The sequence below is a fragment of the Sus scrofa genome, chromosome 12, assembly GCF_000003025.6.
Source record: "Sus scrofa isolate TJ Tabasco breed Duroc chromosome 12, Sscrofa11.1, whole genome shotgun sequence".
Classification (NCBI taxonomy): Eukaryota; Metazoa; Chordata; class Mammalia; order Artiodactyla; family Suidae; genus Sus; species Sus scrofa.
The window spans coordinates 23,828,510-23,845,844 of NC_010454.4; the positions used below are offsets into that span (position 1 = coordinate 23,828,510).

A 17,335-nucleotide genomic window follows, 5' to 3' on the forward strand; every position below is an offset into this window, starting at 1 on the left:
TAATCTCTAGGTCCATCCATATTGCTGCAAATGGCATTGTTTCAGTGTTTTTCTTTGTTTTTTTTGTTTTTCTGCCATGCCTGCAGCATGTGGAAGTTCCCAGGCCAGGAGTCAGACTTGCATCACAGCAACAACTCAAGCTGGATCCTTAACCCACGGCACCACAAGAGAACTATTTCAGTCTTTTTCGATGACTGAGTAATATCGTGTGTGTATACATATGTCTTTTTTTTTTTTTTTTTTTTTAAGAAAAAAGTAGCTTTATTGCTTTGCCAGACAAAGGAGGCCACAGCAGGCTGATGCCGTAAATACTGCGCCTCACTTTGGTAGAGAAGAGGAAGGGGTTTTACAGTATGAAGTGTAAAATAGGGTCACAGGTAAGGATCAGGGTGAGACAAGCTTACATTCTTCTCCAGCGCTGGTGTTTAGTGGCCCCATGACTGGTTCTCTTGGTTCTTGAGGATTTTACACCATGACCTTCTTTCTTGTGTCTGGGCTCACTGAGGTTCAGGTTCTTCTTGTCTCCACGCAAGAGACAAAGTGATAGGCAAGAAATAGATTTATTAGGATAGGACGCTTGTAAGAGATGCAAGCAGGCAGGCAAGGAAGCTCTACTACATATACATTTTCTTTATCCATTCATCTGTCTGTGAACATTTAGGTTGTTTCCATGTCTTGGCTATTGTTTAGGTATCTGTTTGAATAATAGTTTTGCCCAGGCATTCCACTCTTTACTTGACAGCATGGTTTTGGAGGAGTGAAGTATAATTCTTATCGTTGTTCCTCTCTAGGTAAGGTGTTTTTTTCCTCTGGCTTCTTACAAGATTTTCTTTCTCTAGCTTTTAAATTTTGACTATGGTATGCCTAGGTGTAGTTGGTTTTTTTGTTTGTTTTCCCTTTCTTTCCCTTTATCCTGCTTGGTCTCCTGTCATTCCTGACCTGTGGTTTGGTTTCTGAATTAATTTGGGAAAATTCTCAGTCATTCTTGCTTTAAATGTTGCTTCTCTTTCTATTTTTTTCTCCTTGTGGTATTGCTGTTACATGTATGTTACACCTTTTGTAGTTTTCCCACAATTCTTAGATATTTTGTTCTGCTGCTTTGTTTTTTCTCCCAGTCTTTTTTCTCTTTGCTTTGGTTTTGGAAGTTTCTAGTGTCAAATCCTCAAACTCAGGGAGAGTGTGATTTCTTAGCTGTGTCCAGTCTAATGATGAGCCCATCAAAGATATTCTTCATTTCTGTTACTGTGTTTTTGATCTCAAGTATTTCTTTTTATTCTTTCTTAGAATTTCCATCTTTTTGCTTGTATTATCCATCCTTAGATATTTTAATCATAGTTTTAAGAGCGAATTTCTGACCTGATAATTCCAGCATTCCTGCCATATCTGATTCTGGTTTCGATGCTTGTTCAGTCTCTTATAATGGTGTTTTCTGCCTTTTAGTATGCCTTGCAATTTTTTTTTAGAGGCAAACATGAGGTACTGGGTGAAAGGAGCTGAAATAAATAGGCCTTTAATAATTAAATGGTAAGGTAAGGGGGGAAGTCTTAGTCTTTCATGAGATTGTATTCCTGGTCTGAGTTTCATTGGTGTTTCTTAGGTTTTCTTACCCCCTTAGGTGGGACCAGATGGTTGGAGGGGCTGGAGTTGCGCATTTCCTTTACCCCAGGTAGGTTAGGCTCTGATAAAACCCCAGCGGGTTAAGCTCTGGTAAAATAGTTGTTCCTTGGGGCATGTTTTGTTAAGAACAGAATGTTTTAGCATATTTCAAAATGGTTTATTTTCTCTCCCTTTGCCAGAAAAGCATGAGAGGATTTTTCTCTAATATTGACTGTTAGGACCCAGTAGAGCTCCTGGAGGTAAAACCTAGAAAAGCACGAGGGTCTCCTTATAACTGGGTTCCTCCTGGAATTTTAAACTCTCAAGCTTATCCACACTGAGCCTCCAGCGCTTCATCAATTACAGTTCAGGTTTTTCTGCCCTGGCACTGGTTGCCAAGGATGGTTTCTTGTCTATTTCTACAGTGGTAAGTTGTGATTTTCTGTATCTGCCTGTCTCCAATTTTTTCAGCAGTGGTTTGCCCTTTATTCTCACTTCTCTGGTGGATCTGAGTTGTTGATTTTTCAGTTTCTCCAGCTTTATACTTGTGTTGTTAGGATGGAGTGGCAAATTCTAAGCTCCTATGTGTAAGACCAGATACCATATATCCTCCTGGTGGTTTTTTGTTTGTTTTGGCCATTACATACAGTAGCTTGATGTGAGACCTCAGTTCGTAGACCAGGGACTGAATCCTGGGCTGCAGCGGTGAAAAGTGCCAAGTCCTAACCACTAGGCTACCGGGGATCTCCCTTCCTGGTGGTTTTCTTTTATTTCTTAATCTTTTTGTCTTTTTTTTTTTTTTTTTTTTAGGGCCACTTTTGTGGCATATGGAAGTTCCAGGCTAGGGGTCAAATTGGAACTGCAGCTGCTGGCCTGCACCACAGCCACAGCAATGCTGGATCCCAGCTGCATTGAGATGTACACTGACCTTTGGCAACACTGGATCCTTGACCCAGTGATCAAGGCCAGGGATTGAATCCACATCCTTATGAATACTATGTTGGGTTCTTAACCTGCTGAGCTACAATGGGAACTCCCTGGTGCTTTTACTTTTATTTCCAATATAAAAGGTTGCATTTTAAAAATATAAAAGCAGTCTGTACCCTTTTTTGGACATTTACTTTCATTTCTCTTGGGTAAATACGTGGGAGTACAATGGCTGCATCCTATAGTAAATGGAGAATTTTTTTTTTTGGCCATGCCTATGGCATGTGGAAATTCCTGGGGCAGGGATCAGACTGTGCTATAGCAGTGACCCAAGCCACTGCAGTGACAATGCTGGATCCTTAACCTGCTGCACCACAAAAGAACTCTAGTAAATGGAGAATTTTTAAAGAAACGACCAGTTTTCCTAAATGGTTGTACCGTTTTGTATTCATAGTAACTGAGAATTCCAGTTGCTTGATATCCTTGCTGATAACACTTATTATATTCCATCTTTTAAGTTTTATTTTTTATGTTTTATTTTTATTTATTTATTTATTTGCTTATTAGGGCCCACACCCATGGCATATGGAGGTTCCCAGGCTAGGGATCGAATCAGAGCCACAACTGCCGGCCTGCGCCCCAGCCACAGCAGCAAAGGATCCAAGCCACGTCTTCGACTTATACCACAGCTCACGGCAACACCAGATCCTTAACCCACTGAGCAAGGCCAGGGATCAAACCTGAAACCTCATGGTTCCTAGTCGGATTCCTTTCCATAGCACCATGACAGGAACTCCCATCTTTTAAGTTTTAGCTATTCAAGTGGTTGTGTAATGGTATCTTGTGTTTTTTTTTTTTTTTTTTTTTTTTTTTTTGGTCTGTTGTTGTTGTTGTTGTTGTTGCTATTTCTTGGGCCGCTCCTGCGGCATATGGAGGTTCCCAGGCTAGGGGTTGAATCGGAGCTGTAGCCACCGGCCTGCGCCAGAGCCACAGCAACGCAGGATCCGAGCCGCGTCTGCAACCTACACCACAGCTCACGGCAACGCCAGATTGTTAACCCACTGAACAAGGGCAGGGACCGAACCCGCAACCTCATGGTTCCTAGTCGGATTCGTTAACCACTGCTCCACGACGGGAACTCCTATCTTGTGTTTTTTTTAAATATTTTTTATTATTAAAGATAGTTGATTTACAGTGTTGTGCCAATTTCATGTCCTTATTTGCCATTCATAAGTTTTCTCTTCTTCTTTTTTTGCTTTTTTTTTTTAGATTTTTAGGGCCAACCCATAGTATATGGAAGTTCCCAGGCTAGGGGTCTAATTGGAGCTGTAGCTGCCGGCCTATGCCACAGCCACAGCAGTGTGGGATCTGAGGTACATCTGTGACCTATACCGCAGCTCATGGCAACGCTGGATCCCCAACCCACTGAGTGAGGCTAGGGGTTGAACCCACATCCTCATGGATACTAGTTGGGTTCCTTTCCGCTGTGCCACAATGGAACTCCCACATGTCTTCTTTAGTAAAGTATCTATTCAGACATTTTGCCATTGAAGGGAGTTTATCTTCTTAGTGAATTTTAAGAGTTTTTAATATATTCCATGTATAAGCTTTTGGTGGACATGTTTTGCAAATACTTTTTACTGTCTGTGGTTTGCCTTTTCATTTTTGTTGCAGTGGTTTTTGAAGAGCATAAATTTTAAATTTCCATGAATTTCAATTTATTGAATTTTTCTTTATGGGTTTTTACGACCTATTTAAAATGTTGCAAAATTCAAGGACATTAAAATTGTCTTCTAGGAGTTCCCATCGTGGCTCAGTGGTTAACGAATCCAGCTAGGACCCATGAGGATGTGGGTTTGATCCCTAGCCTTGCTCACTGGGTTAAGGATCCAGTGTTGCCGTGAGCCGTGGTGTAGGTTGCATACACGGCTCGGATCCTTTGTTGCTGTGGCTGTGGCGCAGGCCAGTGGCTACAGCTCTTATTCGATCCCTAGCCTGGGAGCCTCCATATGCCGCGGGAGCAGCCCTAGAAGTGGCAAAAAGACAAAAAAAAAAAAATGTCTTCTAGAAGTTTTGTAATTTTAACTTTTACATTTACATTTTTGGTTCATTTTGAGTTAGATTTTGTATATGGTATGAGATAAGGGTAGAAGTTTTGTTATTAATTAATTAGCTACTGGTATATGGCTATCTATGTTTTCTAGTGCCATTTTGTTTTAAAGATTATTCTTTCCCCTTTGACTTTCTGGACTCTTCCTGTTCTATTTTAAGTTTTGAAATCAGGTAGTGTAAGTGCTCTGTCTTCGTCCTTTTTAAAAATGATGTTGGCTATTCTAGGTCCATTTAATTTTCATATAAATTTTAGAATCAGCTTGTCAATTTCTACAAAAAAAAACCTGTGGATGTTATAGAGATTGCATTGACTGCATTGGAGAGGCATATTGAGCCTAACCATTCATGAAGAATATATATTTATTTATTTAGATCTTTAATTTCTTTCAGCAGATTTTAGCTTATTCTAGAGAGGAATTAATTTTTTTCTTATTTTTTATTTTTATTTTTTTTGCAGCTAGAATATAACCAGAACATCCTTTTTTTATTGTAGTAAAATGCTCATAACATAAAATTTATTATCTTAATCATTTATAAATACACAGTTCATTGGTATACCTTTACATTGCTGAGCAGTCATCACTGCCATCCATCTCCACAACTCTTATCTTGCAAAACCAAAACTCTATACCCCTTGAACAATAACTCCCCATTTCCCCCATCCCTCAGCCGCTGGCAACTACCATTCTTTTTTGTTGTTGTTGTTGTTGTCTTTTGTCTTTTTGTTGTTGTTGTTGTTGTTATTTCTTGGGCCGCTCCCGCGGCATATGGAGGTTCCCAGGCTAGGGGTTGAATCGGAGCTGTAGCCACCGGCCTACGCCAGAGCCACAGCAACGCGGGATCCGAGCCGAGTCTGCAACCTACACCACAGCTCACGGCAACGCCGGATCGTTAACCCACTGAGCAAGGGCAGGGACCGAACCCTCAACCTCATGGTTCCTAGTCGGATTCGTTAACCACTGCGCCACGACGGGAACTCCTTTTTTTTTTTTTTGGCAACTACCATTCTATTTTCTGTTTCTATGATTTTTTTTTTTGTCTTTTTGCCTTTTCTAGGGCTGCTCCCATGGCATATGGAGGCTCCCAGGCTAGGGGTCGAATCGGAGCTGTAGCCGCCAGCCTACACCACAGCCACAGCAACCCGGGATCTGAGCCGCATCTGCGACCTACACCATAGCTAACGACAATGCTGGATCCTTAACCCACTGAGCGAGGCCAGGGATCGAACCCGCAACCTCATAGTTCCTAGTTGGATTCGTTAACCACTGAGCCATGACGGGAACTCCTGTTTCTGTGAACTTAACTATTGTAGATACTTCATATCAAGTGGAATCATACATCATTTGTCTTTTTTTTTTCAGGGCTGCGCTTGTGGTGTATGGAAGTTTCCAGGTCCAGTCGAGTTGCAGCTGCCAGCCCATGCCACAGCCACAGCCATGCTAGATCTGAGTCATGTCTGCTACCTGTGCCGTAGCTCATGGCAATGCCAGATCCTTAACCCACTGAGCAAGGCGAAGGATCACATCCTAATGTTATACTAGTAGGGTTTGTAACCCACTGAGCCATAACGAGAACTCTACATTTGTTTTTAATGATTAGCTTATTTCACTTACTGTAATGTCTTTAAGGTTCATCCATGTTGTAGCATGTTTCAGAATTTCCTTCCTTTTTTTTTTTTTTTGGTCTTTTTAGGGCTACACCTGCAACATATGGAGGTTCCCAGGCTAGGGATCGAATCGGAGCTGTAGCCGCCGGCCTGCGCCAGAGCACAGCAAGTCGGGATCCAAGCCACGTCTGCGACCTACACTACAGCTCACGGCAACACTGGATCCTTAACCCACTGAGCAAGGCCAGGAACGAACCCACCACCTCCTGGTTCCTAGTTGGATTTGTTTCTGCTGTGCCACCTCAGAAACTCCTCTATATACATTCTTTGATGTATAGATAAATAATTACTTATGTAAGTGTTATAATTATGCTAAAAGCAAGTACATTCGATTATTTTAGAACTGCACTGAATATTGTGCAGAGATTACCCCTCTAGCTCCCAGATTCTGCCTGTCTGCTCACTTTCCAGATAAATTAGCTGAAGGGAGTTTGTTTTTTATTTAATGCTTCTCCTCTCCCCCACATCCAAGTGTTTTTTTTGTTTGTTTGTTTATTTGTTTTTGGGTAAGTGGTCATTTGTATAGTCATTCAAGGAATTTTTATTTAATATCCATTTTAAAGTGGTAGTTTGGTAAGTGTGAAAGCATGTCTGAAGTATTTTTTATTTACAATAAACTTAAAACTAATTGCAAAGACAATAGAGATAAATAGAAGACATGTTTTTTGAAAGGAAAGAATTTATGTAGTATTAACACTAAGATAAAACCTTATATTTTTGGAGTTCCCACTATGGCTCAGTGGAAACTAATCTGACTGGTATCCATGAGGTCACAGGTTTGATACCTGGCCTCACTTAGTGGATTAATGATCTGGCATTGCCGTTAGCTGTGCTGTAGCTTGCAGACATGGCTCAGATCTGGCGTTGTGTGGCTGTGGCATAGTTTGGCAGCTGCAGCACCAATTTGACCCCTAGCCTCGGAACCTCCATGTGTCGTGGTGTGGCCCTAAAAAGAACAAAAGAAAAAAAAACCTTATATTTTTAATTCCTGATCTTGTTAGGATTTCTAAGTTTACCTGTGAACTGTGTTCTACTGTCTATGCAGAATGGATCTATTTTAAGTGATCTTCAAGTGCTGTTGGATCAAACTGGAGTCAGATTAAATAAATTTGTGCATTAGAAGGAACAAATGATACCATTAGCCAACCCTTTTATTCTCTTTAGTACAAGTCAGAGATAAATAACATGAAGTTTACAATTGTACATATTTGCATTCTTTAACTTTCACTTTAGTTGGTTTTGATTGGTAGTAATAGACTCTGATGAGGAATTGTCGTTTCCAAGTGGCTGTGTACAAATGTAAAGTATATGATTATAATAGTTTTAAAATTGTATTTGTATTTAGCAAGTTTTAAAACATTGTCCCATTATGGCTCAGCACTTTAAGAACCCCACTGATATCCATGAGGATGTGGGTTCAGTCCCTGGCCTCGCTCAGTAGGTTAAGGATGCGGCGTTTTGTCACAAGCTACAGCATATGTTGTAAATGCAGCTGGGAGCATACATTGCTGTGGCTGTGGTGCAGGCTGGCAGCTACAGCTCTGATTCAAATCCTCACCTAGGAACTTCCATATGCTGCAGGTACAGCCCTAAAAAGAGGAAAAAAAAAAAAGCTTCCCAAATCTTATTTAAACAGCTATAAAGTGATATGGAATGTGGATTGACTTAGTGACTATTGTTTTAAGAATTTATTTTTTTGTTATTCCTGTTTTAAGAATTTTAAAACTCCTGTTTTAAGATTTACTGCCTTTTTTTTTTTTTTAGGGCTGCACAGGTGGCATATGGAGGTTCCCAGGCTATGGGTCGAATCAGCTGTAGCTGCCAGCCTATACCACAACCACAGCATCATGAGATCTGAGCCGTGTCTGCAACCTACACAACAGCTCACGGCCACACCGGATCCCAAACCCACTGAGCAAGGCCAGTGATGGAACCCACTTCCTCCTGGTCCTAGTTGGGTTCATTAACCACTGAGCCATGAAGGGAACTCCAAGATTTCATTTTTTATGGCTGAGTAATATTCCACTGTGTTTATATACCACATCTTTATCCATTCATCTGTTGATAGGTACTTAGGCTGTTTCCCTATCTTGGGTATGTATTATAAGTAATGCTGTGATGAACATAGGGGTGCATATATCTTTTTGAACTAATGTTTTCATATTCTTTGGATAAATATCCAGAAGTGAGATAGCTAGATCGTGTAGTAATTATATTTTTAATTTTTTGAGGAATCTCCATACTGTCTTCCATAGTGGCTAAACCAGTTTACATTCCCATGATACTTGCCAACATTTGTTATTTCTTGTCTTTCCGATAAAAGCCAGTCTAACAGGAGTGAGGGGATAACTCCTTGTGGTTTTGATTTGCATTTCCCTAATAATTAGTGGTATTGAAAATTTCTTCATGTGCCTGTTGTCTATTTGCATGTCTCCTTTGGAATAATATCTATTTAACTCCTTCCTCTGCATTTTTTTTTTTTTTTTTTTTTTTTTAGGGTTGTACCTACTGCATATTGAAGTTCCTAGGCTAGGGGTCATATTGGAGTTGCAGCTGCTGGTCTACGCTATAACCATAGATCTGCAACCTATACCATAGCTTTTTGCAACTCCAGATCCTTAACCCACTGAGCAAGGCCAGGGAGCGAACGTGAGTCCTCATGCATACTAATCAGTTTCATTACCACTGAGCCATAATGGGAACTCCCTTTCTAAGTCTTTTTTTTTTTTTTTTTCCTTTTCTATGGCCACTCTCGCAGCATATGGAGGTTCCCAGGCTAGGGATTGAATCAGAGCCGTAGCCGCCGGCCTATACCCCAGCCATGGCAAGGCAGGATCCGAGCCGCATCTGCAACCTACACTACAGTTCACAGCAACGCTGGATCTCTTAACCCACTGAGCAAGGCCAGGGACCAAACTCGAAACCTCATGTTCCTAGTTGGATTTGTTAACCACTGCGCCACGATGGGAACTCCCTGTGCATTTTCAAATAGTAAAAAGAATTTTGGTAATAGCAGTAGAAAGGGAACTGAGTTCTAGTCCAGCTGTGTGACCTTAGGTAAATCATGAACTTTATGTGCCTCATTTTCTTCATCTGTCAAATAAGGAATAATTTATTAAAGTTCTTTTGAAATCTGAAATTGTAGTTTCTTATTTCTTACTGATTTTTTTTTTTCTTTTTTTTATTTTTTGGCTGCCCCATGGCATATGGACTTTCCAGGCCAGGGGATCGATCCCAGCCATGGTTGCGACCTAAACTGCAACTGCTGCAACATCAGATCCTTAACCGACCATGCTGGGCTGGGGATCAAACTTGCATCCCAGCATTCCCAAGACACCGCTGATCCCATTCGCCACAGTGGGAACTCCTCTCATTGGTTTTGTAAAGATTTTTGCTTTAGGAGTTACCATCATGGCACAGTGGAAGCAAATCCGACTAGGAACAGTGAGGTTGCGGGTTCATTCCCTGGCCTCACTCAGTGAGTTAAGGATCTGGCATTGCCCTGAGCTGTGGTGTAGGTCACAGACGTGGCTCAGATCTGGCATTGCTGTGGCCATGGCAAAGGCCAGTGACTACAGCTCCGATTAGACCCCCTAGCCTGCGGACTTCTGTATGCCTTGGGTGTGGCCCTTAAAAAAAAAAAAAATGGAAAAAGTAAGATTTTTGCTTTATAATGACATATTTGAACAGTAATCATATTAGAAACATTGAAAATTTAATCTTTGGGTGACTCATTTTATTTTATTTATTTATTCATTGTCTTTTTAGGACGGCACTTGAGGCATATGGAAGTTCCCAGACTAGGTTGTCCAATCAGAGCTACAGCTGCCTCTGTGACCTATGCTGCAGGTTGCAGCAACACCAGATTATTAACCCACTGAGCTAGGCCAGGGATGGACCTCACATCCTCATGGATACTAGTTGGGTTCTTAACCTAATAAGCCACAATGGGAACTGGTGACTCATTTTAAAAAAGTGAATTGGGAGTTCCCACTGTGGCACAGTGGGTTAAGGTTCTAGCATTGTCTCTGTGGCAGCGAAGGTTCAATCCCCAGCCTGACACAGTGGGTTAAGGATTCAGCATTGCCACAGCTATGGCATAGGTCACAGGTGCAACTTGGATTCAATCCCTGGCCTGGGAACTTCATATGCTGTGGGTGTGGCCAAAAAAGAAAGAAAAAAGGGTGAATTGTGGGTATCTTGCCTGGCTCATAGAATGTTATTAAATTGAGTCACTGATATCAAGATTAAGCCTATGATTGATAAGGCTACCTCTCTTTTTAATAACAGCTTTATTGAGATGGATGTAATTCACATACCATACAATTCTTTCACTTTAAATGTACAATTTAGTGGTTTTTAGGATATTTGCAGAGGTGTACAGCTATCATGAGAATCAGTTTCAGAACATTTTCATCACCCCACAAAGAAAGTACCCATGTGCAGTCACTTCCCATTTCCATAGGACCTTCCAGCCCTAGGAAACCACTAATTTACTTTCTGTCTCTGGATTTACCTCTTCTGGACATTTCATATAACTGTGTGGCCTTTTGTGTCTAGTTTCTTTCACTTAGTATAATGTTTTCAATGCTTAGCCATATCATAGCATATTATCAGCACTTTTATTTTTAATTTTATGGGCACACCTGTGGCACATGGAAGTTCCCAGGCTAGGGGTTGATTTGGAACTGCAGCTGCTAGACTATGCCACAGCCACAGCAACACTGGATCCAAGCCACATCTGAGACCTATGTGGCAGCCGTGGCAATGCTGGATCCTTAACCCACTGAGCGAGGCCAGGGATTGAACCCGCATCCTCTCAGACACTATGTTGGGTTCTTAACCTGATGAGCCGTAACAGGAACTCCATTTCCTTTTGATGTCATATAACAGTCCGTTGTATTCTACATTTTATCTGTTCATCAATTGATGGACATTTGAGTTGTTTCTGTGTTTTGGCTATGAATAATGCCAGTATGAACATTTATGTATTAGTTTTTGTGTGGGCATATGTTTTCATTTCTCTAGGATATACACTAGGAGTGGATTTCTGGGTTATGTGGTAACTCTATATTTAATCTTTTGAGGAACTTCCAGGCTGTTTTCCAGAGCATTTAAAAACATGTTTACATTCCTACCAGCAATAAGACTTCCAAATTCTCTATATCCTCCCTTAAACTTTTTATTGGCCTTTTATTTATCTTTGGTTGTAGTCATCCTAGTGGGTGGGAAGTGGTATCGCATTGTGATTTTGATTTGCATTTCCTTGATCGTTAAAGATGTTGGACATATTTTCATCCGCTTTTATTAAATGCTACCTTTTCAACTGGGTGATTTTTTTTTTTTTTTTTGAATGGAGGTGTGATATAGTTGGGAGTTGATCTACTTAGCTCTTTTTCTAAAGTGTTAACTAAGCATAGTGAAATATACTTAGATAAGCAGTCTTTTCTCACTCCTGGTAGGGAGTAAATCAAAGCCTTAAGATAATCCACATACCTGTTTTCACCTTTATTCTGTAAAATATAACAACAAAGAATTTCACTGAAGTAAATATGATTTATATCTTGTTGGAATTGTTTCCTGTGTTTGGATGGGGGTAGAACTTTGACTGATGTATCTTTAACACCGAAACCTTGGCATTCTGCTCAGTCTTTCAAATGTTTATAAGTAAGACTTGCAACATTTAAAGCAGTATCATAGTCCCATAAAGATGAGAATGAAGCATGTCTGGGAATTTGTTAGAAAATGTTTTCACATTTGTAATAGCCCTATTTCCTTTATATCATGAAAGTTTTATGAATATGGGATGTGTAATTGTTTTTAAGGAGCATTTTTTTTTTTTTAAGGAGCATATTTAACTTAGGTTACATAGCCTAAAATAGATTAGTTTGAAATGATATTCTTGTTAATAGGAACTTAATTTATTAGATTAAGAATATTTAGGGACTTCTCTGGTGGCCTAGCAGTTAAGGAATGAGCATTGTCAACTGCTGTGGGTCATTGTCACTGCTGCGGCTTGGGTTTGATGATTGGCCCAGAAACGTCTGCATGCCATAGTGTGCCCCCCCCCAAAAGAATAGTTTCAGTAGAGATTTTGCTCTTGAGAATGTTAATTGCTGCAGTCTGGATTTGGTTTCAATAGTCTAGTCATAATTATTTATTTATTTACTTACTTACTTACTTTTATAGTCAGTTTTATGAAGTAATTTTTTTTTACATTCCAGAAATACATGCTACAGGATTTAACTATCAGAATGAAGATGAAAAAGTCACCTTGTCCTTTCCTAGTACTCTCCAACCAGGTAAGAGGCATAGATTTTGTAAAATCTTGTGATAGTTCACTGGGTCTCCTGGTTAGGACTTGGCGCTTTCACCACTGTGACTTGGGTTCAATACCTGCTCTGGGAACTGAGATTTCATATCAAACCACTGCACACCACAGCTGAAAAATAAAAAAGCAAAAAAATCCTGCAATGAATAGTGACGTCTTTAAAAGAAAAATTTTTATTGTATGCCCTCCCCCCCTTTTTGAAACTCATTTGTTTAAGGAGATTAAAAATTAAGACAGAGCTTGAGAAGGAGTCAGGTTCATTTCAACTTTGGGGACCACTAGAAAAAAAAAAAAAACAAAACCCAAATAGTCATTCTACCCTAGAACATAATGCATTCTTTTCACCCTTTCAGTTTCAGTTTTTAAAAACTATGTCTACCAAGCACCATCTTCTAATTGAATCCAATCTTTGAGATGAATGTCCCACAGATGATGCTGAGGTACAACCAGAGATTAACTAGATGTTATGCTAGTGAGGGCATGGAAGGAAAGGTTTGTTGCTACGTTACTATATTCACAATATAAAAGCACAAAGAAGAGTTCCCATTGTGGCTCAGCAGAAAGGAATCTGACTACTATCCATGAGCATGCAGGTTCGATCCCTGGCCTCACTCAGTGGGTGGGGGATCTAGTGTTGCCATGAGCTGTGGTGTATCATAGACGTGACTTGGATCCCGCATTGCTGTGGCTGTGGTGTAGGCAGGCAGCTATAGCTCTGATTCAACCCCCTAGCCAGGGGAACTCCATATGCCTTGGGTGTGGCGCTAAAAAGACACACACAAAAAAAGGTGAGGTTTTTGAATTATAAACACTGTAAAGTACTTATAATGTAACATTGAAAAGCAGAATACAAAATTATATATATGGGGTAATGAATCTTATCTTTAAAATGTTAAAAATACAGTTATATGACTGGTTGTAGACATAATTTATGATTTTTATTCATATTCATGTTTTTCTCTGGTTTCCATAATTTTATTTTTTTTTTGCTTTTTAGGCTGCACCTGCAGCATATGGAAGTTCCTAGGCTAGGGGTCCAATCAGATCTACAGCTGATGACCTCTGCCACAGCCACAGCAACACGGGATCTGAGCTACATCTGCAACGTACACCACAGCTCACAGCAATGCCGGATCCCTGACCCACTGTATGAGGCTAGGGATCAAACCACAGTCCTCATGAACACTAGTCAGATTTGTTCCCCCTGCACCACAGGGGACTCCAGTTTCCATAATTTTTTTTTTGCTTTTTAGGGCCACACCCACGGCATATGGAGGTTCCAGGCTAGGGGTTAAATCAGAGCTACAGCTGCCGGCCTATGCCACAGCCACAGACCTAGCAACACCAGATCCGAGCCGTGTCTGCAACCCACACCACAGCTCAAGGCAACACTGGATCCTTAACCCACTGAGCAAGGCCAGGGATCGAATCCAAAACCTCATGTCTCCTAGTCGGATTCATTTCCGCTGCACCACAACAGGAACTCCAAAATTTTTTTTGAAATAATTATAAAAATAAATGATTTCCATGAACATGTACTAAAAGATATTAAAGAAAGGAGTTCCTATTGTGGCTCAACTGGTTAAGAGCCCGACCTGTATCCATGAGGATGTGGGTTTGATCCCTGGCCTTGCTTAGTGGGTTAAAGACCTGGTGTTGCAAAGACAAATGAAAAGACAGAAAAGAAAAAAAGACAAAAAGAAAAAGATGAAAAGAAAAGACAAAAGTAATGAAAAGAAAACAAAATACAAATGAAAAGAAAGGCTCAGAAAAACCCCAGATTAATATGTTTAGAAGTATTTTTTTTTTTTTTTTGGCCACACTTGCAGCACATCGAAGTTCCTGAGCCAGGGACCAAGCCAGAGCCTCTGTAGAAGCTATGCAGAGTAGTTATGTTGTGAGCCCAAAGAAAGTCCTAGAAGTATTATTTATGTTACATTCATTAAACAAGGATAGGACAGAATAGAGTAAGAAAACTTTTGGAGGAGTTCCTGTAGTGGCTCAGTAGTAAACGAACCCAGCTAGTATCCCTGAGGATGAGGGTTCGATTCCTGGCCTTGCTCAGTAGGTTAAGGATCCGGCATTGCCGTGTACTGAGGTGTAGGTTGCACATGCAGTTCGGATCCCATGTTGCTGTGGCTGTGGTGTAGGCCAGCAGCTACAGCTCCAATTCACCACCTAGCCTGGGAACTTCCATATGCTGTGGGTGCAGCCTTAAAAAGACAAAAGGAAAAAAAAAAAAGAAAAGAAAACTTTTGGAAATTAGAATACATCAGAGATTAAAAAACCAGAAGAAGGAGTTCCCGTCGTGGCGCAGTGGTTAATGAATCCGACTAGGAACCATGAGGATGCGGGTTCGATCCCTGCCCTTGCTCAGTGGGTTAATGATCCGGCTTTGCCGTGAGCTGTGGTGTAGGTTGCAGACATGGCTCGGATCCTGCGTTGCTGTGGCTCTGGCGTAGGCCGGTGGCTACAGCTCCGATTAGACCCCTAGCCTGGGAACCTCCATATGCCTGCCGCGAGAGCGGCCCGAAAAATGGCAAAAAGACAAAAAAATAAAAAATAAAAAACCAGAAGAAGTTTTAGAAGATGGAGTAGAGACGTCTTCCAAATAGGACCAGTCTAGCAGACCTAATGCCCATCTCAAAAGAGGGGACAGAGAAAATGGGAAGGGGAAATTATTAAAGACACAAAATACGAAAATTCCTTTGAGCTGATAGGGCAGGAGCTTTAAGTGTGGGGGAAAAATGCACTATTGAGAGGGACTAACTTAATAAATGTAAAATGGGAGTTCCCGTCGTGGCGCAGTGGTTAACGAATCCGACTGTCGTGGTGCAGTGGTTAACGAATCCGACTAGGAACCATGAGGTTGCGGGTTCGGTCCCTGCCCTTGCTCAGTGGGTTAACGATCTGGCGTTGCCGTGAGCTGTGGTGTAGGTTGCAGACGTGGCTCGGATCCCGAGTTGCTGTGGCTCTGGCGTAGGCCGGTGGCTACAGCTCCGATTCAACCCCTGGCCTGGGAACCTCCATATGCCGCGGGAGTGGCCCAAGAAATAGCAACAACAACAACAACAACAACAACAAAAAGACAAAAAGACAAAAAAAATAAAAAAATAAAAAAATAAATAAATAAATGTAAAATGTACATGCATATGAGTTTGTGTGTGTAATACACACATGTATCTATTAATCTGTGCCAGGTCCTGGTTTATGTGCATCACAAATATTAAATTTATTAATCATTTTTGAGGTAGACTCTATTATCTCCACTTTAAAGATAAACTAATGTACCAAGATGTTTTATATAATTTAAACAGTTTGCTCAGGGTCAATAACTGCTAAGTGGCAGAGTCTGAACTTAAACCCAAGCAGTTTAACTCAAAAGTTTGCACTTCTGACCACCACATTATGCTCTTTTAATTTTTTGAAGTTAAGTATTTAAAAAATATAATATGTGGACACAGTTTGAATTCAGATGATATATTGTGAAAATTTGTCATTCTATCCCAGTCTTCTCTCAGCTCTACTCCTCAGAAGCAGTTTCCTATGTATCCTTTCAGAACTGTTCCATACCTTTGTAAGCATTTATGTAAATGCATTTTAAGAACACAGAAGTTAGCATGTCTTACATTCTGTACCCTTCTTCTTTTCCCCTTATCTATATGAGGTCATTTATTATCAGTATATAAGAGCCACATCATTCTTTTTTTTTTTGTCTTTTTGCCATGTCTTGGGCCGCTCTTGCGGCATATGGAGGTTCCCAGGCTAGGGGTCTAATCGGAGCTGTAGCCGCCGGCCTACGCCAGAGCCACAGCAACGCAGGATCCGAGCCGCGTCTGCGACCTACACCACAGCTCACGGCAACGCCGGATCATTAACCCACTGAGCAAGGGCAGGGATCGAACCCGCATCCTCATGGTTCCTAGTCGGATTCGTTAACCACTGCGCCACGACGGGAACTCCTTTTTTTTTTTTTTCGCATCATTCTTGATAATAACTATTTATAGCATACTTGGTAACAATCATTTTTTTTTTTTTTTTTTGTCTTTTTTTAGGGCCATACCCACGGCATATGGAGTTTCCCAGGCTAGGGGTTGAATTGCAGCTGCCAGCCTATACCACAGCTCACGACAATTCTGGATCCTCAACCCACTGAGCGAGGCCAGGGATCGAACCCGTAACCTCAGGGTTCCTAGTCAGATTCGTTTCCACTGTGCCACGATGGGAACTCCAACAATCATTCTTGATAAGGACTATAGGAGGAACAAGTCAGTGAATATTATAACCATCAGTAATGCTATCATTTGACAGTTTTGGAGATTTTTAGCTAATACAACGATATATGTAAGTAACTGATATGAATATTAGAATTAAAAATTATCTTATTGCAGATGTGATTATATTAAGTTATTTAGACAAATAAGGTTTTTGGAGGAAGTCCCAATTTTTCAGTTGTTTAATTTATAAATGGGCTTATCATGTTTTAAAAGGTTTACCTCCTCAAATAGATAAATACTGTATACATTGAATACTGAAATAAGGTATCTTATTTGAGGAAACAGTGTCAGTTATGTGTGAAAATAGGTATAAAATCAGACATTCTGGCTATCAATTCTTCAATATGGTATAAATTTGAAATATGAAAATTTATCATGAAGTCCTTTTTCCTCCTGTTCTTGCCCTGAAAGTCTGCTATATCAATA

The 17,335-nt window shown here is 40.6% G+C and overlaps 1 protein-coding gene across 1 annotated transcript in view; it reads left to right on the plus strand.

The window, feature by feature from the left end:
• The window catches only part of NPEPPS (aminopeptidase puromycin sensitive), an 87,217-nt gene that overhangs the window by 23,671 nt on the left and 46,211 nt on the right, over positions 1–17,335 (plus strand). The window contains exon 3 of the mRNA XM_003131527.5: positions 12,526–12,603. Within this exon, the coding sequence (XP_003131575.2) occupies positions 12,526–12,603 (78 nt within the window). The remainder of the gene's footprint in view (positions 1–12,525; positions 12,604–17,335) is intronic.